Source organism: the organism of the source record quoted next, unplaced genomic scaffold (genome assembly GCF_019419815.1).
Source record: "Pyrus x bretschneideri cultivar Hongxiangsu unplaced genomic scaffold, Pyrus_bretschneideri_v1 Contig29, whole genome shotgun sequence".
Classification (NCBI taxonomy): domain Eukaryota; kingdom Viridiplantae; phylum Streptophyta; class Magnoliopsida; order Rosales; family Rosaceae; genus Pyrus; species Pyrus x bretschneideri.
This window is the reverse complement of record NW_025999601.1, coordinates 2,848,204-2,873,443: the sequence shown is the minus strand read 5'-3', so window position 1 is coordinate 2,873,443 and position 25,240 is coordinate 2,848,204. Positions and strand designations below refer to the sequence as shown.

Here is a 25,240-nt window from a genome sequence, read left to right as displayed (position 1 = left end):
TGAACTTTCAGTAGAGAGGCTAAAACCAGTTCTCGGATATAGTGGTAGTCTATTTGGACATGTTTCGTTCGAGCATGAAAAACTGGATTTGAAGCAAGAGAAATTGCAGAGACATTATCACACCAAAGAATGGGAACCCAGGACAGGGGAAAGCCAATGTCCCTGAAAATTTTGCAAATCCAGGTGATCTCGGCAGAAGTGTGAGCCAAAGAACGATATTCAGCTTCAGTAGAGGAGCGAGTAACCATGGGTTGTTTCTTGGCACTCCAACTAATAAGGTTGCGACCAAGATATACACAGTAACCACTTGTAGATCGTCGATCAAATACACAGCCGGCCCAATCAGCATCCGAGAAGGCAGTAAAAGTGAGAGAACCTTTTTTGAACCAGATGCCATCAGTAAAAGTGCCTTTAAGAAAACGTAAGACACGTTTAACAGATTGAAAATGAGTGTCTCTCAGACAATGGAGAAATTGGCAGAGTTGATTGACAGCAAAAGAAAGATCAGGTCGAGTCCAGGTCAAATACTGCAATGCCCCAACAATGGACCGATATTCATGGGGATTAGAGAGAAGTGTACCACTGTGGTCTAACTTCTGAGTACCAAGAGGGGTAGTACATGGTTTGCTGCCATCCATGTAAGTCTTGAGAAGAAGATCCATGGCATATTTATGTTAAGAGAGAAAAATGCCAGCTGAGGTGCGATGAACTTCTAACCCCAAGAAGTAGTGTAGCGGGCCTAAATCTTTGATAGGAAAGAGCTGACTGAGCTTGTTAATGAAAGCATTGCAGGCTGAAGCACTAGGTCCAGTAACTAGTATATCATCAACATATACTAGTACAATAACAAGAGATGGCTCGAAAACAACAAATAGGGAGCAATCAGATTGAGAGTTCTGGAACCCCAGAGAAAGCAAGGTTTGAAACAATTTATCATACCATGCTCGTGGGGCTTGCTTGAGACCATACAAGGACTTAGAAAGTTTGCAAACATGAGATGGCTGTGAAGGATCAATGAACCCAGGGGGTTGTTGCATAAACACCTCCTCCTTGAGTGTCCCATGTAAGAATGCATTGCTTATATCCAACTGGTTTAAAAACCAATCAAATTGCACTGCTAATGTCAAGAGAATTCTGATGGTGACAGGTTTGGCAACTGGGCTAAAAGTTTCCTGGAAGTCAATACCTTCCTGTTGATGAAAGCCCTTTGCAACTAAACGGGCTTTGTACCTGTCCACACTACCATCAAGTTTCCTTTTGATTCGAAACACCCATTTACAACCTACAAGATTTTGATGTGGTGTAAAAGGAACAAGAGACCAAGTGCCTGTAGAATGCAGGGCTTGAAACTCCTCAGCCGTGGCTTTCATCCAGTGGTCATGCTGTGAGGCTTGGAGAAAGGTGGTAGGAACAAAATTTAAGGAATCAATAGGATGTTTAGTAGCAGCCAAGGCTTTGGGTTTAAAAATTCCAGCTTTGGACCGAGTAATCATGGAATGAGTATTGGTGGAGAGGGGAGGTGGATGTGGGAGTGGAGAATGTGGCACTGGTGAAGAATCCTGCACTGTTGGAGAAGTTGACACTAGGGGAGGCGATATAGGGTGGATAGGAGAATTTGAGACGGTGGGAGAATTTGAGACGATGGGAATAGATGAGGAAGTGGAAGGAAGTATAGAGGGTGAGGAAGGACAGGGAAAAGTGAAAGGATGAGTGAAGGTTGGAGATGGGGAAGGGGGACTGTGGGGCAGCGGAGAAGTATACACAATGAACTTGTGTGGTGTATGAAAAAGAAAAGTAGATTCATTAAAAAGCATATGGCGAGATATATAGACCCTGGATGTAAGAGGATCTAAGCAACGATAGCCCTTGTGGTGCAAACTGTAACTGAGAAAAACACAGTGAATGCTCTTCCCATCGAACTTAGAAATAGAATATGGTTTAAGCCATGGATAACAGCTACAGCCAAAAACCTTGAGCTTGGAATAATCCGGAGACTTATGGAAAAGTAATTCCCATGGAGATTTATCAAGGTTAGAGATGGGAAGCCTATTGATCAGATACAAGGCAGTAGAAAATGCCTCAACCCAAAACTGATGAGGGACCTTTGATGCAGTAAGAAGAGTCCGAGCAGTTTCAGTAAGGTGCTGATGTTTGCGTTCAACACAACCGTTCTATTCCGGTGTATGAGGACAAGAATATTGGTGCAGAATGCCATGTTGCAAGAGAAAAAAATTAAAACAGGAGCTTGTAAATTCACCCCCAGAATCTGATCGAAGAACTTTGATTTTATTACCAACCAAGTTTTCTACATAAGCCTTGAAAGTGACAATTACTGAATACACCTCAGACTTGAGCTTTAAAGGAAACAACCAACTGTACTTGGTGAATTGATCAACAAACAACACATAGTACTTATAACCAGTGACAGACAAAGTGGGGGCAGGTCCCCAAACATCACAATGAACAAGTTCCAAAGGCATAGAGACAGAACTGAGACTTGTAGTGAAAGGCAATTTGTGATTCTTACCAATTGCACAATCTGAACAGAAGAAAGAAGTAAACTTTTTACCACTGTAAACTATAGTACTACTAGTTAAAGCCTTTCGAAAGATAACAGAAGAGGGGTGGCCGAGTCGATTGTGCCAAACTGGTAAAGAAGCCTTGCTACTGACAAGAGCAAAGGGAGAAGTAGAAGCTGGAGGAAGTCCTTGAAACAGATAAAACTCATCTTTAACGGGCCCTCGGAAAAGCATCCTCCCCGACATACGATCCTTGATTGTAGAACCATCAGAATCAAGGGTTAATTTGCAATGATTGTCTCGTAAGAATTGATACGCAGAAAGAAGATTATGTTTCATGGCAGGAACATGTAAAACATTATTCAGACGAAAAGTGGCAGCAGTAGTAGTGAGAAAAGAACTACCAGTATGGTGGATGGGCATACCTTAACCATCACCAATATAAATCTTGTCTTGACCATTATAAGGAGCTGGAGAATGAAGAGCAGAGATGTCATTCGTTATATGAGATGTGGCACCCGAGTCCATGAGCCAAATAGGAGCAGAAGATGGGATATTGGTGTGAGCACACATAGCTGCCAATTTTGCAGGAGGAATTTTACCAGCAAAAACATGATTCATGCGTTCAAAGCAGTCCAGAGCATCATGATCAGGAGAATGATAGATTTGGCATGGATCGCGATGACCATGGGGATGACTAGAAGGACGAGTATAACTGCCAGAATTGCTACGATAGTTGTTGCCCCGATAGGTGTGGCCTCGATAGGTATTGGTGCCACGAGAATTATTGCCTCGGTAAGATCCTTTACCACGATTGAATTGCCTCGGTACAGTATAGCCCTGTGGTGTGGGAAGAAGAGGCGGTTGAGACTATGGAGACTGAGCCGCATAGGCTTGAAAGGGTTCAGAAACAGATGAAGCAACATGTTTCTTCTTACGCTGCATGAACAATTCTTTGTTAATCAGTAGGCCATGTAGTTCATCCAAGGAGGTAGAAGAGATGCGAAGCATAATGGAGTCAACAAATGACTCATAGTCATCAGAAAGGCCATTAAGAGTGACTGCAATCAAATCGCTTACAGAGATCGGAGCACCGGCAGCCATAAGTGCATCAGAGATGGATTTGATTAGCTGAATGTATTCAGAAATCGTAAGATCCCCTTTCTGAACAGTATGCAGGCGGGAGCGAAGCTGGTGAATGTGAGCAGCAGAAACGCCGCCAAATCGTTGCTCAAGATTCAACCATAGTTCGCGAAAAGAAGTAACACCAACTGTTAACGGAATGAGATCTTCCGAAAAAGTAGAATTAAGCCAGATAAGGATATTTTGATCCTTTTCATACCACAGATCGAAGTCTGGATTTGGAGTGCCAGTGTTCTTGCCAGAATCATCAAGTAAGAAGGGGGAGTGACAAATCTCAGAGCCATCAACAATCCCGATAAGCTTGTAGCGACGAAAAATTGGAGCAAACAACGCCTTCCAAACAAGATAATTGTCCCGTTTAAGCTTGGTAGGAACCATACAACTGATATTCTGAATAGAAATCTAAGAAATTAAGGGAGAAGGCGGAACCGTAGTGAAATTAGGGTTCATCGGGGACGAATTTGGGGCAAGAACATCAGGATTCATTGGAGATGAACTCGACGAAGGCATTGTAATCAAATCAGATAGGAGAAAAGAAGAAGGTATTGATCAAGATCCACAAGAAAATGAAGAGAGAGGATCAAAGATCGAAGAAATCAGAGATCGCAGGGAGCGACGAAGAAGAGGATCGAAGGAAAAAAGGTGAAGCGAAAAAGGGATGATACCATATAAGAAATGAATTTTCATTAAATGAAACTGGTTACATTTGGAGTATTTATACACAGCAGCTAATAATATTTAGTTAACAACTAATGTAACTAATTAAGCTTAATCTATGAATTAATTACAATAGAAAACTTAAAGACTAAGCAATTGATGATTTGGACTCTGGCGCTGTTGGGTTGACTGAGAATAATGTGGGTCTTTATGATACTCCATCGCCCATCACCCATCACCTTCAACAAACTCCCCAATAAAACCATATCCAAATCCCAGAAACCCAAAACTCCAGCTTACCCAGTTGGACTTCTCCACCGCAATCGTCAATGGAGAAATCTGGGTTCGGCAGAGATGGCATTTTCCGGTCACTTCGGCCGCCGCTTGTCCTACCCAGAGACCCAAATCTCTCAATGGTCTCCTTCCTCTTCAGAAACTCCTCCTCCTACTCCAACAAGCCCGCGCTTATCGACGGCGAGTCCTCCGAAGCCCTGTCCTTCTCGCAGTTCAAGTCCAAAGTTATCCAGGTCTCCCATGGCTTAATCAATCTGGGTATCAAGAAAAACGACGTCGTCCTCATTTTCGCCCCCAACTCAATCCAATTCCCCATTTGTCTCTTCGGGATTATTGCGTCCGGCGCTATTGGCACCACCTCCAATCCGCTCTACACTGTTTCAGAGCTGTCCAAGCAAGTCCGGGACTCTAATCCCAAGCTGGTTATAACAGTCCCGGAGCTCTGGGATAAAGTCAAGGGCCTTAACCTCCCAACAGTGTTCTTAGGATCAAAGGGGTTTTCGGGGAAATCCCACGTTGGATCAGCCTCAAAGATTCGAACTTTCCATGATTTGGTCGAGTCTGCTGGATCTGTGTCCGATTTTCCATCGGTTAACATTAAGCAGACCGACACAGCTGTCCTGTTGTACTCTTCAGGTACAACGGGGGTCAGCAAAGGGGTAGTTTTGACACATAGGAATATCATTGCCTCGTCTCTGATGGTCACAATGGATCAAGAACTTTCTGGGGAGATGCACCATGTGTTTCTCTGTGTTCTGCCAATGTTCCATGTGTTTGGGCTGGCAATTATCACCTATGGGCAGCTGCAGAAGGGCAATGCTGTGGTCTCGATGGGGCGATTCAATCTCGAGAAGGTTTTGATGGCTGTTGAGAAGTATAGGGTGACACACCTGTGGATTGTGCCTCCTATAGTGCTTGCTCTGGCGAAAAACAGTGTGGTTAAGAAGTTTAACCTTTCGTCGTTGAAGCATATCTGTTCAGGGGCAGCTCCTTTGGGGAAAGAGTTGATGGAGGAGTGTGCTAAAATTATTCCTCAAGGTGTAGTAGCTCAGGTATTAAATTATTATCTTGCTGGTTTTGATTGTTTATAACTTGGAAGTGCGATTAATTCCTTTGGTTCGGTTATTTTATAATATAGGCATTGTGTTTAGAGTTTGGTGTTTGATTGAAACCAAATGGCTATAGGCTACATTTTCTTGATTCAAGTGCAGTTTTCAAGCAGTCATGTGTTCTAGTCGTCATGTGTCTTTTTACACAACAAGTTCGAATCCCCTTTCGTAAATTGGAGTAGTTTAAAATATAGTCAAATTGCAAGAGGGTAGCTAATTAAATTTAGCACAAAGTTTGAAGTAATTGAAAGTGGATGACAGCTTATGCCGCAATTCAACTGATGTGAAATGTGAAAATTGGGTGGCGCTAGAGTTTGAGGTTCTCAACCTCATTTGCGAAGTTAAAATTTTTCATGTAGTAGCTGGGAGGATAAAACTTCTTTCACTGATTCAGAAGTTTGCTTGGTTTTTCAGGGCTATGGTATGACAGAAACTTGTGGAATTGTTTCGGTGGGGAGCACACTAGCGGGGTCTCGACATACTGATTCAACTGGCATGCTTGTTTCTGGAGTTGAATGTCAGATAGTCAGCGTAGATACACTGAAGCCTCAACCTCCCAAACAGTTGGGAGAGATATGGGTTAGGGGGCCTAATATGATGACTGGTAAGTGTGTTTGTCAACATTCAAAAGTTGTCCTGCACACATAGACATATTAATCGTCTCACAGAAAGAAATTATTCTGCATTTTATTATAAGAGAAGTCACATTTTTTTTGTCTGTAATGTAATCGTTCGAATTGGCGCAGTGCGGTAGCATTTTCATGCGGCATATGAGGTTTATGCTTATGATTTTCAGTATCCTCATCAATTATTTAAGATGCAAAACTCTAGTGCTGATGCTTTGTTCATCCCAAGCAGGGCATTGCATTTGCCAATATGGATCACACTCTCTTCCCGCAAAATGTTCGCTTTTTTACTTGCTGAAAAGCTGATGCGGAATGTTTATAAATGTTTCCATGGTGTAAATTTAAGTTGGGTCTGCTGCCTTAACTAAATACCATGAAATAATAACAATGCAGAAGCATGCAATAATTTATTTTCCAGAATTTCAGTTACCTCGCCATTTATCTTGTCTAGCATTGAAAAGTTCTTCCTTTCTGTTTCATTGAGAACTGTCAGTTAAGGATGCCTCGGGTCAATATAATCGCCCAATATAACAAGCTTGCAAACCTTTGCTTCCAATTTGGTTGTGTGAAGTCTATTTGGTTCGCCTCTTGTGCAGATATTAGTAGGATATTTGTTCAAGTTTATTTTGTGTGTCGTGGGGTTTTTGGTATAAAAATTTATAACACCATGATTACTAAACTCATTTCAGGGTATTTCAACAACCCACAGGCCACCAACGAGACTATAGATAAAAATGGTTGGGTACACACAGGAGATCTTGGATACATTGATGAAGACGGACAACTTTATGTAGTTGATCGAATCAAAGAGCTCATTAAGTATAAAGGTTTCCAGGTAAATTCTTTTGCTAGAGTTAAACAATTACTGAAATTTCTGCTGGTTATCTCTGCAAAGCTATTTTTTATGCATAACAAATCCCATGCCAATTTTCCTTTAACATAGTTGTCTCTGCAACTAGAAAATTTGGTGGATCATGGATGCTATGCTGTCAGAATTCGATTAAAAGTGAATTATTGTCTTTCTGTTTGCGTTTTTTCATAATGGATTCTTATGCTCTACACATCTGCAATTATTCAATCATGTTTTCTTTGCTCGGTTGGTCCTCTGCTAGGTGGCACCAGCTGAACTTGAAGGGCTGCTAGTTTCTCACCCTGAAATATTAGATGCGGTTGTCATCCCGTGAGTTTGCCACATACAAAACTTGTGCTAACCGCCTTCTCTTGAACTTAATTGAATGATGGTTTTATTTCCGTCCAGCAGGTTTCCTGATGCTGAAGCTGGTGAGGTCCCTGTTGCATATTGTGTACGTACGCCAAATAGTTCTCTAACTGAAGAAGATGTCAAGAGCTTTATTGCTAGTCAAGTAAGTAGGAAACATCAAAGGATTATTTCGGTCCAATTTGATTTCCTTGGTAAAAAATTGCTCCTGTGGCAGGTTGCATCTTTCAAACGATTACGAAGAGTATCATTCATAAACAGTGTCCCCAAGTCAGCATCGGGCAAAATCCTCAGAAGAGAGCTCATCGAGAAAGTGCGGTCGAAAATATGAAATTGTATCATGGCTCCTCATTGATGCGATGTTTGCTTTATCGGTAAGGCTTGTCTGTAGAGGAACGCTACAAGTTCCTTACGCTTGTTTTTGTTGGAGAACAATTTAGAAACAATAAAATAACAGATGTGCAAAACTAAAATATTTATACCTTATTATTCACAAATACTTGCAATACAGAATGCAATAACACAATAATTACAAAAATTAATATGATACTAACTTGAATGAATTGAAGGTAGAGGTTAGCGCAAATGCTATGTCCTTCGAACAGTATTTCCGTCCCACTCGTGTGCTTGTGGTTCTACAACGTCTGTTCGACCAGGATACAACTACCTAATTCTACAACCCGCACTGGATTATAGAACTCTAGCGAATTGCTTTGTGTGTTTACTCTTTGGAAATTTTGTACGGAAGACAAAGGAGAAGAAAAAATTAATCATCGATGGAAATGAGGACTCTAGTTATATAGGCTCTTTCATACCTCTTCAAACACCTTTTGGATGTATCTGAAGCTATACAACTCTTTCCAAAAAGATACAACTCTTTCCAAAGAGTTGTGTCTATTAATCAAAACATTTTTAATTAATTTAATTAAAAACTTAATTCGAAATTAAAACTAATTGATCAAATTAATTTTAATTCCTTGGCCCCAAGTGCCCCAAGGCCCAAGGCCCTTGTCTTGATTAATTAATATTAATTAATATTAATATTATAGTATAATCATCAAGCCTAATCCACAGCTTGTCTTATTTGTTCTTCTTGCATAAGTGGTATTTTTCCTATGCATCTTTTCTTGCAGTATTTGTCCTTCGATGCAGGAGTGGAATGCAAATCTTGCATTTGAAAGGTCATTTAGAACATCACTTCTCAACGACTCATCATGCTTGGCAGCTCCAATCATCATATTAGTAGTTTGAAAATGAGTATTGGAGAGTAATGCTAGGTAAGCAATTAGAAAAGTTTCCAGGTAGTCGGTTCCTGACTGGAAATTTGATTTCAAGTTCCGATTGAGTGCTTTCTTTCTCCTTAGTCCTCAAAGTGAGAATAAGGACAGAAAATGACAGGGAGATTGCATGATATGAGATACTTTTGCTCTCGTCCCTGATGATATGAGATATTCTTGCTATGGTGTGACTTATTTGAAGAGGTATTCTCGGAGAGGAAGAAAATTAAGTATTTCGAGATGCTTTGATGAAGATGCATTCTCGGAGAGGAAGAAAAGTTAGATATTTTTGTAAGTTTGCCTTGTTATAGAAGATAGAGGTCGACATATATAGGGATTTCCCAATAACACGTAGTGGTTCTGTGCCTTTACTTTTGTCAACAACTGTGGTGCAATTAGAACAGTAAGATTCACGCGTTTTCAACTTTATCAGAGATCTTTGACAAAGTTGCACGTGATATCCAAAAGCTGAGATTGCGTCTAAGAAATGTTGACAAACTTTATCTTGAAAATCTGGCTTTTGAAATTCGGAGAGCGGTGTCTCTTCGATTTTTGAACAAGTGGCCCTGTTACTTCTTCTTTTATAGAGGCATCAATTGTGCTTAAAATGTATGCCTGAAAAACTACTGCGTGTAGAATTTTCCCTTTCTTGCATTTTTGAGATTTTATCTGACCTCCTTTTTCCTTCATCATTTTTTAAAAATGGCTTGCCCATCTAACATTTGCTTAAATTTGAGTCTTAAGAGTGGTACAGACAAGCCGCGTCTGGATAATATATGGTGCCCACCCTTGTTATCTTCATATGGTCCTTTTGCGGTTGGGGACTTTGTGATGAAGAATGACCTAACTGTTATAGTGGTAGCTAGGAATCTTCTCATTCCCAAGGATAACAGAATCCTTTCAAACCAGTCTGATGAGTCAGCCGTTCAAGACTCTTTGGCTCTCAGTATTCAGTGTGTGGGCTCTGTTTTTAGTATGGGCCAACGCTTACTTGCTCGAACTTACGAAGTTGAATCATTGATAGCTGAGGTGGCAAGTCTTAAACGAAAGATTAGAGGGCTCAAGCACGAGAATAGAGCGTTACACATGCTTGCAAATAATTACTCGATGAGCATGAAAAGAAAGCTGGACCAGCTATTAGAATCCGAAGGTCGGACTCAAAATGACAATCAGGGGTTCAAGTTTTTATTCCAAAGACACCCATTGTCTCAGCCGTCTGGTGCCTTCCCTTTCTGGGGTACTTCCGAGTACTGAGGCTTCACATGAGCAACCTTTATGAAGGTTCCTTTCTGTTTATTTGTTTTAACTCATGTGTATGTAATTTCTCTGGGATATTAATAGATAAGCTTTATTTCATTCAATGTATTGTGCTAAATACAATAAATCATATACTTCACTAAGATGTGGTATTTCTGGATCAAATATCAATTTATCTTTACCTTCACGAAGATAAATGATCATTCTTAGTGTCTAAATAATTTGAGTATTCAAATCATAACCTTCAATCCATAGGATTCTTTATAAACATCATGGATAAGATTCGTGTTGGCATATTGTTCGATTCTGCAGTTCGAGACAATATCTCTCAACACTTTATAAACTTTCTAGACTCTTCAGGAGTCTAAATCTAGTATCATCGACTGTTGCAAGAGATTTTAGTATTTTACAACAATATCATAATGATAGTACTCACTAAGGCAATTTATATCATCCATTGGTATCGAGTACATAATTTATGCTTTACCCTTCTAGGTTTTTTTTCAGGCAATTTGAATCCTTCAGGGATTTTCTACACTTCATGCCATATTTTCCTTGGAATTGATACAGAGCAACTTGCTTCCATGTATATTTGAGGGATTTACTTATGGAGATATGATGTGGGCGACTCATAACCCTTCGTATATAGTTCTCCATTCATATGAACTTGTTTATAAGAGCATAATTTTAGGTTTCAATTAGTAACCTTATGTCATCATGTGAGTGTAATTCATTGTATTACAAATGCTCATATGTAACCTCATTTGGTTCAACATCTTTTGGCTATTTGTATTATATACACATATATATATATATATATATATATAGGTCCATTTTTCCACGTTCTTACAAGATTGTAATGGAATTGCCTTGCTCCATTTTTGGCAAATCATATTTCCTTTCATCGACGAACAAAAGAATATGACTCAATATCAATACAGCTCCTTGATGAATTTAGTAGTTATTTGTAAAAACCAAAATTACCATTGGTTGTCATCAATCATTGATTCCATATTCTCATGTGCATGCACATGCATAAAACCTTTTCATGAACATTGTAATAAGTTTCATAAACAATGTAGTAAGTTTCATAAATAGTATGTGTTTTTTATTAAAATTTAAGTTCTTTTGTCATTTTTGTTAAAATGTAAGAGTTTTTCATTAAAATTTGAGTTTTTTTCATTAAATAAAGTTATAACATGATTTTTGGTTAAAATAAACTTAGCCCAAAACCTTCTCTTATGCCACGCTTGAAATTTTGCTAATATTTATCACAACTATAATGTTTAAATAATCATTCTGCTCCAAAAAACAAATATCACAACAATAGGGTACAAACCTATGAGGCACATATATGGAAGGGAGAGCAAGGATTTGGTAGCGTGTTTCGCTAGTTAAAAAGGGGTGTGCTTTATTTCCTACACATTCTCATAATTTGTAGCCATCGGATCCAATTGAATTAAAGAAAATCAAAGAATATAAATTAACAAAAGATATGTGAGAAGTAAAAAATGGTGTGTGGATAGCACATCCCTTAAAAAATACAGGTATATTTGATTTTAAATGGATCAAAACTTACAATATTAGAAATATAACAACCATATTTATCCTAATTAACAAAAGGTCAATAGAGTTTCAAAGACATTAATGCACCTAAACTTGAAAAATTACAAACTAGTGCCGTTACATGTAGAGATGGCAACGTTTTTCTCAAAATTTTGATATTTTTGGATAGGTCACTCATCTCAACTTTAGACTCTGCATTGTAATTTCTATTTTGCACTTCTGCTTATTCAGACTCTACATCGGAGTTTTTATTTCATTGTAGTTGAATCAGTCACAACTTATATTAGATTTTAGGGATACCTAAATTTTAGATCCTCAAGGTTTGTGATGATTATTAAACTGGGCCGAGAAGTTTCAATTTTCTCAAATTGCTCCCTAAAGTTTTGAAATTGTTTCAATTTGCATCTCTTGTATATTTGAACGTCTAATTATTCTTTACATTGATAAGTTTTTTAGGTTATGTCGTGCAAATGTGACCCAGTTATGGATTCCATCACCATGTCATCAATTTAATGAAAATTCAAATGATTCATTAGACAAAAGGTGTACATGTATTGTCAGTCCCCGATCTCAAGATATGCTGTCATGACTCGCCTCGAGGCATGACCAAAAACAAAACAATGGTTCAACAACGCATTAACTTTTTCTTTTATATCATGACTGCATCTAATCTTTGTGTTAGATTGCCTACATACCCTAACACAGGATTAAGCCATTCGTAGTTCACCGTTTGATAACCTCTGACATTTCTCATAGTACTTCTAGCAGAAAAACATATAGTTCTAGAATCACTCAATGAAACTCAAGTAGCATGAGTCACTAGATTCTACACTAAGTAATGAAATTATATGGCAACTAGGATTGTTATTTTGTCATCCACTTGCATCATATGTTTTCCAACATAATTCCACTATCACGAAAATAATCGATCTCATGAATCCAAGCCACACAATATTAACATTTAACTACATTAATCAACCAACAAGACCAAATATCACTCCACTAATTTTTAATAAAACCAACCTCTATAAGGTTTACCGTATTTCGCTACTGAAATCCAAGTATCCAACATTGTAACCTAAGTCACAACCACAACCGTGAACTTGAGTAACTTCTATGCACAAGATTTTAGGATTCCAAACTAACTTAACAGAACTAAAAGTGAAATGGAATTCTGGAGCAATTCAATGAAACCCAATCGAAGGTAGGGTACCAGACCATTGAACGAAACCGAATAAGGAAAATGATTATAGACCACTCAACAGAATCCAACTAGGAAGTTGTCGCCATTGCAAATATGCTAAGAAAAACCATAGGCATAGTCTAATAGTATAGGTAGTGATCACCCATCGCTGATACACCAAGCATAATCACTCCTAGAATATGTACGATCCTCCATGGAGGATATATCAAGCAGGATGGTATCCTATAATACTAGGTGATTACCTATTGTGAATATACCAAGCATGATTGTTCCTAGAATACGGATGGTCTCCTAACATGGATATACTAAGCAGAGCCATAAACATAGTTTAATAGTGTATAAAGTATATATAGTGATCACCCATCATATATATACCAAGCAAGATCACCCATAGAATATGTATGGTCCCCCATTACTGATATACCAAGTAGTACCCTATCCTATAGTACTAGGTAATGATCACCCATTGCACATATACTAAGCATGATCACTTTTAAAATGTGTATGGTCCCCTGTCACGAATATACTAATCAGAACTATAGGCACATATCCAAAAGTATGGTCTTCCATTGCAGATTAACCAAGTATGACCACTTATAGGAACAAGGTTACCAAATAGGCAATGACCATTAATGCAGATTAACCAAGTAAGACCACCTATAAGTACCATGTACCTAAGCAGGCAGTGACCCTCCAGTGCGGAACCAAGCAGAGTTACCCATATAATGCTTATGGTCCCCCAATGCAGATTAACCAAACAAAACCATATTCATGCATCAAATGGAGCGGTCTCCCAATGCGGATTAACCAAGCAGGACCACTGATATACCACATTGCTACATGGTTCAGTTATATCATCATACATCATATATCATACATCCTACATCATGCATCGTATATCATACAACAATACAACACGAATCATAATTGTAAGGACATACACTATTGATTCAACATGACAAACCTATAGAATTATCAAAGACACTGGCCAAAAGCCCATTTCCAACAACATCGATGTTGTCCCCAACTTGATAATTACCACTTGCACAATCCGTCAGGTGTGTGGTTTTACCACAAAAGGCCACGGTACTAGTTGGAGTGAGGTTAGCATATTTAAACTATTTTTTTCACCAAGATACGATCAATGTGGGATATTTCAACATAACCAAATATCTTATCATACAGACATACAAGTCTTACATAATACTTTTAATATGTACTTCACTCATCTTTTCATACCAGCACTCACACATATTGTTTATATCATCATATCATCTAGAAGTTTAACAAACATGTAAGACCATCTTCAATGGTTGGGCTAAAAGCCAAATATTTTAGCCCGAAAAATTTCTCTTTTAGCCCAGAAATAGCTTTTCTACTCCAACCGTTCTAGCCTAAAATTTTAGCCCAGGATTATTAAAGAATAAACTTAGGCTATTTTTTTTTTGTTAAATTAAATTTTTAAAAAATAATAAATATGTAGACTATTGTAAATTAATTTTATGAACATTTTAATCTAAAAAAATTTAAATTCCGATAAATATTGGGTGGAGTCCACTCCGATTTCTGGGCTAAATTTTGGGGGGAATTTGACCTTGGTTTAGCATTTAGCATTTAGCCCAAATTTTCCCCTTGGGTTGGAGTGGGTTTGGGGGGTAATTTGGCTTTTAGCCCATCATTGGAGTTGGTCTAAATCAATGGTAAGGTGCCACTTGCATGCAAACCAAGGTGCACATCTCCAAAATGGCCTGCTGATTAAAGTAGGTCAGCTAAACTTTATTGGCTCTCTAGTAATACTAATTCTAGAATTTAAGAGTGATTTAAGACATTTGACCAAAAGTCAGCCCTCGATCAACGTAGTTAACGGTAGGGTCAACAACCTTACGTAGTATAATCCGGAAGATCTGCACATTAGATTTTTTTTATCGTAACTTCCTAAGATCCTCAAATATTACGCATAATCACATATTATAATTTCATGACAAACCAACAACTGAATCTTCATCTACAAAGGTCATGTGGCCTCATTATGAAACCAGGTTCGATTGGTCAAATCTCATCAACACAAATATCAAAATCAGATTTAGCGCACCAAATTTAGCCTAGGAAGACAAGATAGGTTATCGAGTCCACAAGCCACCGTCAAGCAGTAGCAGGTGCCCCGGACTTGTCGAATTTTCCAATTAACGCCAAAATGACTCAAATACACCAAAATGAATATCGTGAGGAGTGGAGCAAGAGTACCTTCGCGTGGAGTCTCGTTTTGCCCCAAAAAAATCCTGAAATCAACAAGGGACCATCATAAATCTTCAAAATCCCTGAACGTCAATTTGATGTTACCAGTGCTCCAACAACTTGAATTGTAGTTGGGTTTTGCTATTGGGGTGAAGATGATTTGATTGGCTGTGGTGGATGACGTTGGCATGCACGAAGGAGGATGATCATCGCTGGCGAAAATCTGGGAAAAAGGTGAAGCTCGGCTGGCCGTGAAAATGAGGCCAAATGGGGCAACCTAGGGGTATTTCTTGTTCATGAGGGTGAGACGGTTTAAACAGTGCTGGCGGGGGCAGATTCGATCCTCAGAATAGGCTAGAAAAGCCCCCTGAAATTTGCTGAGAAAATGGGTTAAACCTTGGTAAGAAAGAAGAAGTCCAGGTCACATGTGGGTCTGGTTCCTCTCCTTTGTCTGCACCCCCCACCCCCACCCCCCCCCCCCCCCGGCGCTCTAGCTAAATATAAATGTTCAAAAAGACTAATTTGCCCTTACCTTTGCAAGCTTATATCTCTTTAGTTACAAATCCGATTGGCGAAACGGTTTTTGCCTGCGCGTTTGTGTTGCCAAGCTCTATCCAAAAATATTAAGAGTGATTTCAAAAGGTCAACGGATTTTTTATGGTTACTTACGAAAATCAAACTTTAAGAAACTAAAAATCAATTGATGAAATTAAAATAATTTCACCAAATTGTGAGGCACGATAATTGAACAGTGAAATTTGGGGATGAGATTTCACATCGATACAATTTCAAAACCTTCAGGCAATGTGAGGATGCAAAACGTAGTTTAGCATTTTGAAAATCACCCCAAACATGGAGGTACAAAATTAAGTTTGGATAGATTTTAGTATAACCGTTGGCTACTTTTATCTATTTTCTTGTTTTCGACTTGAACATATACTGCATCAAGTAACCTTTATGGCTTAGAGATTAGCTCCGGGTTGTTGGGAGTCCAAAACTCAAAACCTAATCCCTAAGCTATAAGCTTCACTGCGTCCAAAGGAATATTTTAAAAAACAAAGCTTAAACATATGAGCAATTAGAAAAGTGGAGCCAAGCATGGAATACAAGGAGAAGACGTCAATGTTAGGTCAACTAACGTGGATAAGTGATGGTACTCCATTGGCATTGCCAAAAAAATACAAACATTTTGATAACATATTTATTGAGTAAAATATTGGAGAAAATTGATGTGATGATTAAATAGAACCAACTATTAACCATAATTGATGTGGTGATTAAATAGAAAAACTATTTAAAAAATATGCAAGTTAATGACTGAATTAATAGATAATTAGGTTTCTTTGTTATAACTAACCCACACTTTGTTAAAAATAAAAAATTAAAAAAAAACCTAACCCACACTTATTATAATATTTTTTTGTGACATATGTGTCCCTAAATTATATGATTTTTAGATGACGTACCAGATAAATCTTGATTTAAATCACTACTTTTTCTTTGACTCTTGTTCTTTATTTATCCATGAGATGATCTCAAATAAGCAGGTATAGAAATTATAATGGTAAGCCATGATCGAATCTATGGAAGCATTGGTTTTTTTTTTTTTTAGAGAAGTACAATATTTATTGATATAAAATAAAATGTACAAAGTGGAGGATAGTGTGCTTAAATGGACCTCGATAAAAACCTTGCTAGGGCTTTCAACCCGATCAAAGGGAAAAGAGCGTCCTGCACGAACAACTAACTTTACCTATCCTCACACCAAGAGAGAAAACAAGCAAGGAGTTGTCTTCCATAAGATTATCTAGCAATAGCTCAGGAGTAGTCCCCCTCCATTGAAATTCATCAATCCTGCCAATCCCAGATCTAGGAATAATTTTAGTGTCATTTTAGTCTCAACTCTAGGAATAATTTTAGTCTCGATGGAAGCATTGGTTTATACATTCATTTTAGTCTCAACTCTAGGAATAATTTTTTTGCTATATTTTTTCGAGAACCGTCTAAGGCCATCTCCAATCGAAGGGTCCAGAAGGCCGAAAATAGCCTGAAAACCATCTTCAACCGAGAGCTAGGCCAGAAGGCCCCACAGAATCGGAGAGGGCTAGAGGGCTGGCCAGAAAAACTGGCCTTTTAAAAAAAAAAAAAAAAATTCTATTTTTTTTTTCCTATAAATACCTAAACCATTCCTCACAAAATTTTCACCATTCCTACCATTTCAATTCTCATATTTTCCTTCCTCTTTCAAAAATCTATCCTTCAATTTTTTTAATAATTTTGAAATGGCCTCTTTTGCAATGAAAGGTAGGGCTTGGACCCGAAAAGAAGATGAAACTCTTTGCAAGGCTTATAGATGGGTGTCGAAAGATAGTGTGAGGGGGAATTGTCAAACAAATGACAGTGTTTGGACTCATGTGTCCAATAAATACTTAGAGTTCTATGAAGGCACCACTCCATTGAATATTCGAAACCACGAGAGTTGTTCTTCAAGATGGAAGAAACATCTTCAACCAAGTTTGAACAAATGGCATCAAGCATTGTTAGCAACCGCAAGTAGACATGAAAGCGGCACTAATTACTACAACGAAGTAAGTGTTTTCACAATTTATTTTAAATATTTAATTATATTACATTTAATTTCATAAATTAATTTCCTTTAATTTTTTTCTAGGTACGCCAAGCAGAGGGATTGTATATGCAGAGTAGCTCGAAACCCTTTCAGTTTCACAGTTGTTGGGAAATTTGTAAAGGGTGGGTGTTATTTGAAGATCCACCAAAGAGAGCTCCTACGCCAGATGCCCTTTCAGTTTCACAGTTGTTGGGAAATTTGTAAAGGGTGGGTGTTATTTGAAGATCCACCAAAGAGAGCTCCTACGCCGGTGTTCGAAACTGCATCCCCAGCTGTAGATATGGATGAAGATAGATCTCCAACCATTCAACAAAAAAGGGTAGAAAATCCATCTTCAGGTGAAGGTTCTATACCTAGGGCTATGAGACGAAACAAGGCGCGAAGGTTGAAGGAAAAGGGTAAGGCAAATGATAATTACGCCGCTCAACATGAAGTGGCGGCCTCATTGCGATTATTGGCGGAGCAAAATGCCCTTGAGGGCGAAGAAATGAAGCGTAGGCATGAAGAACAGGCAAAACAAATACAAGAAGAGATGAATGATAAAAATATGGAAAGGAACACTTCGAATTACACTCCAATGAGTAAGGCCTATTTTGATAGAAAAAAAAAGAAAAAGAAATTATGAGCCGATGACAGTTGTTTACCTCTGACTATACTCCTACGATGGCGGATGATGAAGATGATGTTGATTATGGATATTAAATTTAAGTTGTTTTAGTTTTTAAATTTAAGTTAATGTTGTTTTCGAATTTAATTTGTAGTTTTTAAATTTAATTTTTCGTTTTTAAATTTTAGTTGTAATTTTTAAATATAAGTTGTAGTTTTTAAATTTAAGTTGTTGTAGTTTTTAAATTTAAATAATAAATTATGTTTGGCCCTTTGGCCCTCGGTTGGAGATGGTTTTTTGTGGCAAGGTTAAAACGAGCACTCTGGCCCTCGGTTGGAGTCGGAGGCAAATATGGCCATGTACTGTTCATTAAAATATTAATATCTTGGAGAATCTTGGAGGATCAGATGGCTAAAACGAGCCATCTGGCTAGCCAACGGTTGGAGATGGCCTAAAGTTCCAACTAAAAGGTGAAATGACTTGTCATTATCTCAATTGAAGGACGGACTTCAACTAGTCCTCGGGTTCCTCTAATGGATCTCTTAGTTATTGAGAGGGTTGCCCAAAAGCAATATATATGGTGTATCCAGAAAAACTTACAAGTAAACCAGATAAAGAAATGGCAACTAGGGTTATTGTTTCCAATATTACATAGTTTTTAGACAATATTACATTTTATGATACAATAATATATTTACATTAAGAATGTGAAATGATAAATTAGTTTCAAATCTACAGCACGAGATTCTGACTTATTAATGAAGAATGGAGAAAATTTCTCTAATTGACAGCCCCTAAATCTAATCCTTCAAAAATGAGAAAAGTAAAGTTATGAACCTATCCTTGTCACAATTAATTACTCTATGACAAAGTCTTCCCATGTAGTTATACTTTTGTTTGAAATTAATATGCAAGAGCATTGAACTTTGCTGATTTATTTTCTATCTGCTACCGCACAAATCCCATCAGTTTCGCCGCCCGTCTGCTATTTTCCTAGTCACTTCTGAAAGCAAAAGATATTTGAAAAAAAAAAAAAAAAAAAAAACATTAACAAAAATTAAAAACCTATCACCATATCAGAGGAGAAGAAGAGGCAAAAATTCCGGACCATGCATGGCGTTCCATTGCCAGCCTTCCGCCGTGAAGTACTGAATGAGTGACTGAGTCTTTCGATCCGACACGTAATACTTGCCGCTTCTCCATATCTCTTTTGTCTTGTTGCAAAGTGTCGTATATCGACACGGAGCAAGAGTATACACCGAGTTTGTGTCGTGTTTAGCGTGAAGGAAACAAATCAAGCAATCCCCTTGAGTTTAATTTTTATCCAACCAGACCGGTAAACATTTCCTAATCAGGATCACAGATTCACAGCACCTCCTTAGCAAATCGGAAGACAACACCTTTTTGCCGCGAAAAAAAGGACAATCAATACACCTCGATACGTGTGATACTCCATCACCCATCACCTTCAACAAACTCCCCAATAAAACCTTATCCAAATCTTAGAAACCCAAAACTCCAGCTTACCCAGTTGGACTTCTCCACCGCAATCGTCAATGGAGAAATCTGGGTTCGGCAGAGATGGCATTTTCCGGTCACTTCGGCCGCCGCTTGTCCTACCCAGAGACCCAAATCTCTCAATGGTCTCCTTCCTCTTCAGAAACTCCTCCTCCTACTCCCACAAGCCGGCGCTCATCGACGGCGAGTCCTCCGAAGCCCTGTCCTTCTCGCAGTTCAAGTCCAAAGTTATCCAGGTCTCCCATGGCTTAATCAATCTGGGTATCAAGAAAAACGACGTCGTCCTCATTTTCGCCCCCAACTCAATCCAATTCCCCATTTGTCTTTTCGGGATTATTGCGTCCGGCGCTATTGCCACCACCTCCAATCCGCTCTACACTGTTTCAGAGCTGTCCAAGCAAGTCCGGGACTCTAATCCCAAGCTGGTTATAACAGTCCCGGAGCTCTGGGATAAAGTCAAGGGCCTTAACCTCCCAACAGTGTTCTTAGGATCAAAGGGGTTTTCGGGGAAATCCCACGTTGGATCAGCCTCAAAGATTCGAACTTTCCATGATTTGGTCGAGTCTGCTGGATCTGTGTCCGATTTTCCATCGGTTAACATTAAGCAGACCGACACAGCTGTCCTGTTGTACTCTTCAGGTACAACGGGGGTCAGCAAAGGGGTAGTTTTGACACATAGGAATTTCATTGCCTCGTCTCTGATGGTCACAATGGATCAAGAACTTTCTGGGGAGATGCACCATGTGTTTCTCTGTGTTCTGCCAATGTTCCATGTGTTTGGGCTGGCAATTATCACCTATGGGCAGCTGCAGAAGGGCAATGCTGTGGTCTCGATGGGGCGATTCGATCTCGAGAAGATTTTGATGGCTGTTGAGAAGTATAGGGTGACACACCTGTGGATTGTGCCTCCTATAGTGCTTGCTCTGGCGAAAAACAGTGTGGTTAAGAAGTTTAACCTTTCGTCGTTGAAGCATATCGGTTCAGGGGCAGCTCCTTTGGGGAAAGAGTTGATGGAGGAGTGTGCTAAAATTATTCCTCAAGGTGTAGTAGCTCAGGTATTAAATTATTATCTTGCTGGTTTTTATTGTTTTTAACTTGGAAGTGCGATTAATTCCTTTGGTGTTTGATTGAAACCAAATGGCTATAGGCTACATTTTCTTGATTCAAGTGTAGTTTTCAAGCAGTCATGTGTTCTAGTCGTCATGTGTTCTAGTCGTCATGTGTCTTTTTACACAACAAGTTCGAATCCCCTTTCGTAAATTGGAGTAGTTTAAAATACAGTCAAATTGCAAGAGGTGCAAGTTTCTAATGTGTGAGTAGGCAAAATTCCTTTGGTAGCTAATTAAATTTAGCGCAAAGTTTGAAGTAATTGAAAGTGGATGACAGCTTATGCCACGATTCAACTGATGTGAAATGTGAAAATTGGGTGGCGCTAGAGTTTGAGGTTCTCAACCTCATTTGCGAAGTTAAAATTTTTCATGTAGTAGCTGGGAGGATAAAACTTCTTTGACTGATTCAGAAGTTTGCTTGGTTTTTCAGGGCTATGGTATGACAGAAACTTGTGGAATTGTTTCGGTGGAGAGCACACTAGCGGGGTCTCGACATACTGGTTCAACTGGCATGCTTGTTTCTGGAGTTGAATGTCAGATAGTCAGCGTAGAAACACTGAAGCCTCAACCTCCCAAACAGTTGGGAGAGATATGGGTTAGGGGGCCTAATATGATGACTGGTAAGTGTGTTTGTCAACATTCAAAAGTTGTCCTGCACACATAGACATATTAATCGTCTCACAGAAAGAAATTATTCTGCATTTTATTATAAGAGAAGTCACATTTTTTTTGTCTGTAATGTAATCGTTCAAATTGGCGCAATGCGGTAGCATTTTCATGTGGCATATGAGGTTTATGCTTATGATTTTCAGTATCCTCATCAATTATTTAAGATGCAAAACTCTAGTGCTGATGCTTTGTTCATCCCAAGCAGGGCATTGCATTTGCCAATATGGATCACACTCTCTTCCCGCAAAATGTTCACTCTTTTACTTGCTGAAAAGCTGATGCGGAATGTTTATAAATGTTTCCATGGTGTAAATTTAAGTTGGGTCTGCTGGCCTTAACTAAATACCATGCAATAATAACAATGCAGAAGCATGCAATAATTTATTTTCCATCTGAATTTCAGTTACCTCGCCATTTATCTTGTCTAGCATTGAAAAGTTCTTCCTTTCTGTTTCATTGAGAACTGTCAGTTAAGGATGCCTCGGGTCAATATAATCGCCCAATATAACAAGCTTGCAAACCTTTGCTTCCAATTTGGTTGTGTGAAGTCTATTTGGTTCGCCTCTTGTGCAGATATTAGTAGGATATTTGTTCAAGTTTATTTTGTGTGTCGTGGGGTTTTTGGTATAAAAATTTATAACACCATGATTACTAAACTCATTTCAGGGTATTTCAACAACCCACAGGCCACCAACGAGACTATAGATAAAAATGGTTGGGTACACACAGGAGATCTTGGATACATTGATGAAGACGGACAACTTTATGTAGTTGATCGAATCAAAGAGCTCATTAAGTATAAAGGTTTCCAGGTAAATTCTTTTGCTAGAGTTAAACAATTACTGAAATTTCTGCTGGTTATCTCTGCAAAGCTATTTTTTATGCATAACGAATCCCATGCCAATTTTCCTTTAACATAGTTGTCTCTGCAACTAGAAAATTTGGTGGATCATGGATGCTATGCTGTCAGAATTTGATTAAAAGTTAATTATTATCTTTCTGTTTGCGTTTTTTCATGATGGATTCTTATGCTCTACACATCTGCAATTATTTAATCATGTTTTCTTTGCTCGGTTGGTCCTCTGCTAGGTGGCACCAGCTGAACTTGAAGGGCTGCTAGTTTCTCACCCTGAAATATTAGATGCGGTTGTCATCCCGTGAGTTTGCCACATACAAAACTTGTCCTAACCGCCTCCTCTTGAACTTAATTGAATGATGGTTTTATTTCCGTCCTGCAGGTTTCCTGATGCTGAAGCTGGTGAGGTCCCTGTTGCATATTGTGTACGTACGCCAAATAGTTCTCTAACTGAAGAAGATGTCAAGAGCTTTATTGCTAGTCAAGTAAGTAGGAAACATCAAAGGATTATTTCGGATCCAATTTGATTTCCTTGGTAAAAAATTGCTCCTGTGGCAGGTTGCATCTTTCAAACGATTACGAAGAGTATCATTCATAAACAGTGTCCCCAAGTCAGCATCGGGCAAAATCCTCAGAAGAGAGCTCATCGAGCAAGTGCGGTCGAAAATATGAAATTGTATCATGGCTCCTCATTGATGCGATGTTTGCTTTATCGGGAAGGCTTGTCTGTAGAGGAACGCTACAAGTTCCTTACGCTTGTTTTAACGTTGCAGGTATGTTACGATATTCAGCTGTGCTGCCATTCTTTATAGGGAAGAAGAGCAGGACGTAGCTCTTAGTACCAACTCTCTACGATTCTCTTCAACAATCTGGGCATTAAGTTTTTGGATTTAAATAAAGAAGAGCAATTTCATTATGTCTATATAGAAACTCCTATACCCAAAAAGAAAAATAGCAACAACCTCAGTACGTTGCTTTTAATGCAAATTATTTATATTTCGGTGAATCTAGCATTCTTGCCCGAAAAGGGCGAAGAAGATGAACAGGCAGAGGTATATCATTTTACCATGTGGAGTATACAGTCTTCTTCTACAGCATTCAGCCTTATGGCCACTATCTTTGATGAATTGTAGTGCCCATAAACAGCTTGAATTTCTCTAAAAGCGTTTTTAGTCATTTTAAAAGCATTTTAGTTTATTTGATAAGGTGTTTTCAGGCTGTTTAGGGTTTAGGGTTCAGTCATGCCCTAAAAATAATAGAATAGGGGGTTGTTTTGTGGTGCTCTTTCTCACGTATATTTCCTAATAAAAAAGCGATGTTGTTGTTCACATCTTACAAAATTATAGCAACTTTTTTTTTTTTGGTTGAAAAAGTATAGCAACTTAAAAAGTAGATTTAGTTGTAGTAGAGATAAATGAAAGAGAGATTGGGAGGAGAAAATCCAAGTGTGCTTTTCCTTCTCATACGATTTATATACAAAGGTTCATGAATAATTAATTGAAAACATTCATGAAAAGGGGTTTGGACTAAGTTTATTTTAGGAGTGTGTTATCCACACATCTATTTTTACTTCTCACACACTTCTTTTTAATTTTTGTTTGTTGATCTTCTCCATTTCATCCGATCTGACGGCCGAAAATTAGAAGGGTGTGTGAAAAGTAAAAAGGGTTGTGTGGATATCACACCCCTTATTTTAACTAAAAATCATGCTATAATTTTATTTAATGAAAAAAAAATTAAAAATTAATTAAAAAAAAACCTTTAAATTTTAATAAAATGGACAAAAGAACTTATTTTTTTTTTAATGAGAATGACACAATTTTAATATATATATATATATATATGTGTGTATATATATACACACATATATATTCACACACAATTAAAAAAAACCTAATGCGAGGGACTCTTGCGTCTATCACAGACACTAATTATGAAACTTGTTGACCTTAAAAACTACAAAGCTTACGTGGCACGTAGGTCGAGTAATTAATGAGCTAATTACGTCATTTGGTTATGTGCGGGGCGTGCCAACTCGTCGGCTGAGCTCGACCGAGGAGTAAAATATGTTGATGTGGCGTTGGGCGCGCTGCTGACTTCTTGATCTTATGACTGGGGTCGAGGAAGGAACACGTCTTGGCATTCAGGTTCTAGAGCTTGAAGACAAGGCTGCTAGTTCTATGAAGTTCAATATCAAATTCGGCTTTCAGTGTGCCGAATGTAGTAATTTGTAACACCTCACTTCGCCGAGAAGGCTAATGAGATGACCTCTGCGAATAAGGATTCGAAAATCCTTCTCGACCGAGACTTGGATAGATAATCAGTCAGCCTCGACGCAGTGCTGTTTATCCAAACTGAAGGTGCTCCGCGGTCGGCTGATTCTACGGCAACAGTGCTATTTATCCAAACTGAAGATGTGTTGGTGAAAAAGGAAAACAAAAATCTCAAGGTTGTTGAAAGGTTTCGCGTAAAACGAGGGTTTGTGCAGGGCAGTTGATGTGTTGAATTGAAGAGGGGCCCTCAATGTTGCCTGCGACTCTGTATTTATAGTGGTTATCTTTTGCTTGGCACGAGTTGATAGCTTTGTAGAGTCCAACTGTAACTTTAACTCTGTGAAACTGAAATTGATCCATGTGAAATGCCAAAGCATATCCAACAAAATAAAACCTATCTAAGCTTTATCACATCACATCAGAAGCCTAGCTCACCTAGGCTTCTTATCTCATCATCAAAACTCCAACAGTGG

General features: G+C 38.5%; 2 protein-coding genes across 2 annotated transcripts; both read left to right on the top strand.

The window, feature by feature from the left end:
- Nucleotides 1-4,539: 4,539 nt before the first annotated feature.
- Nucleotides 4,540-23,500, top strand: LOC103947702 (probable CoA ligase CCL7). The gene is made up of 7 exons (XM_048588662.1): nt 4,540-5,665; nt 6,137-6,326; nt 7,038-7,183; nt 7,461-7,528; nt 7,610-7,712; nt 7,785-7,975; nt 23,244-23,500. The coding sequence occupies exons 1-6, from the start codon at nt 4,649-4,651 to the stop codon at nt 7,896-7,898; spliced, it is 1,638 nt and encodes a 545-aa protein (XP_048444619.1). The 5' UTR covers nt 4,540-4,648; the 3' UTR covers nt 7,899-7,975; nt 23,244-23,500.
- On the top strand, nt 19,579-23,500 carry LOC125479418 (probable CoA ligase CCL7). Its single transcript, XM_048588660.1, has 6 exons — nt 19,579-20,915; nt 21,400-21,589; nt 22,305-22,450; nt 22,728-22,795; nt 22,877-22,979; nt 23,053-23,500. Exons 1-6 carry the CDS (start codon nt 19,899-19,901, stop codon nt 23,164-23,166), a joined length of 1,638 nt encoding a protein of 545 aa, XP_048444617.1. The 5' UTR covers nt 19,579-19,898; the 3' UTR covers nt 23,167-23,500.
- Nucleotides 23,501-25,240: the final 1,740 nt, after the last annotated feature.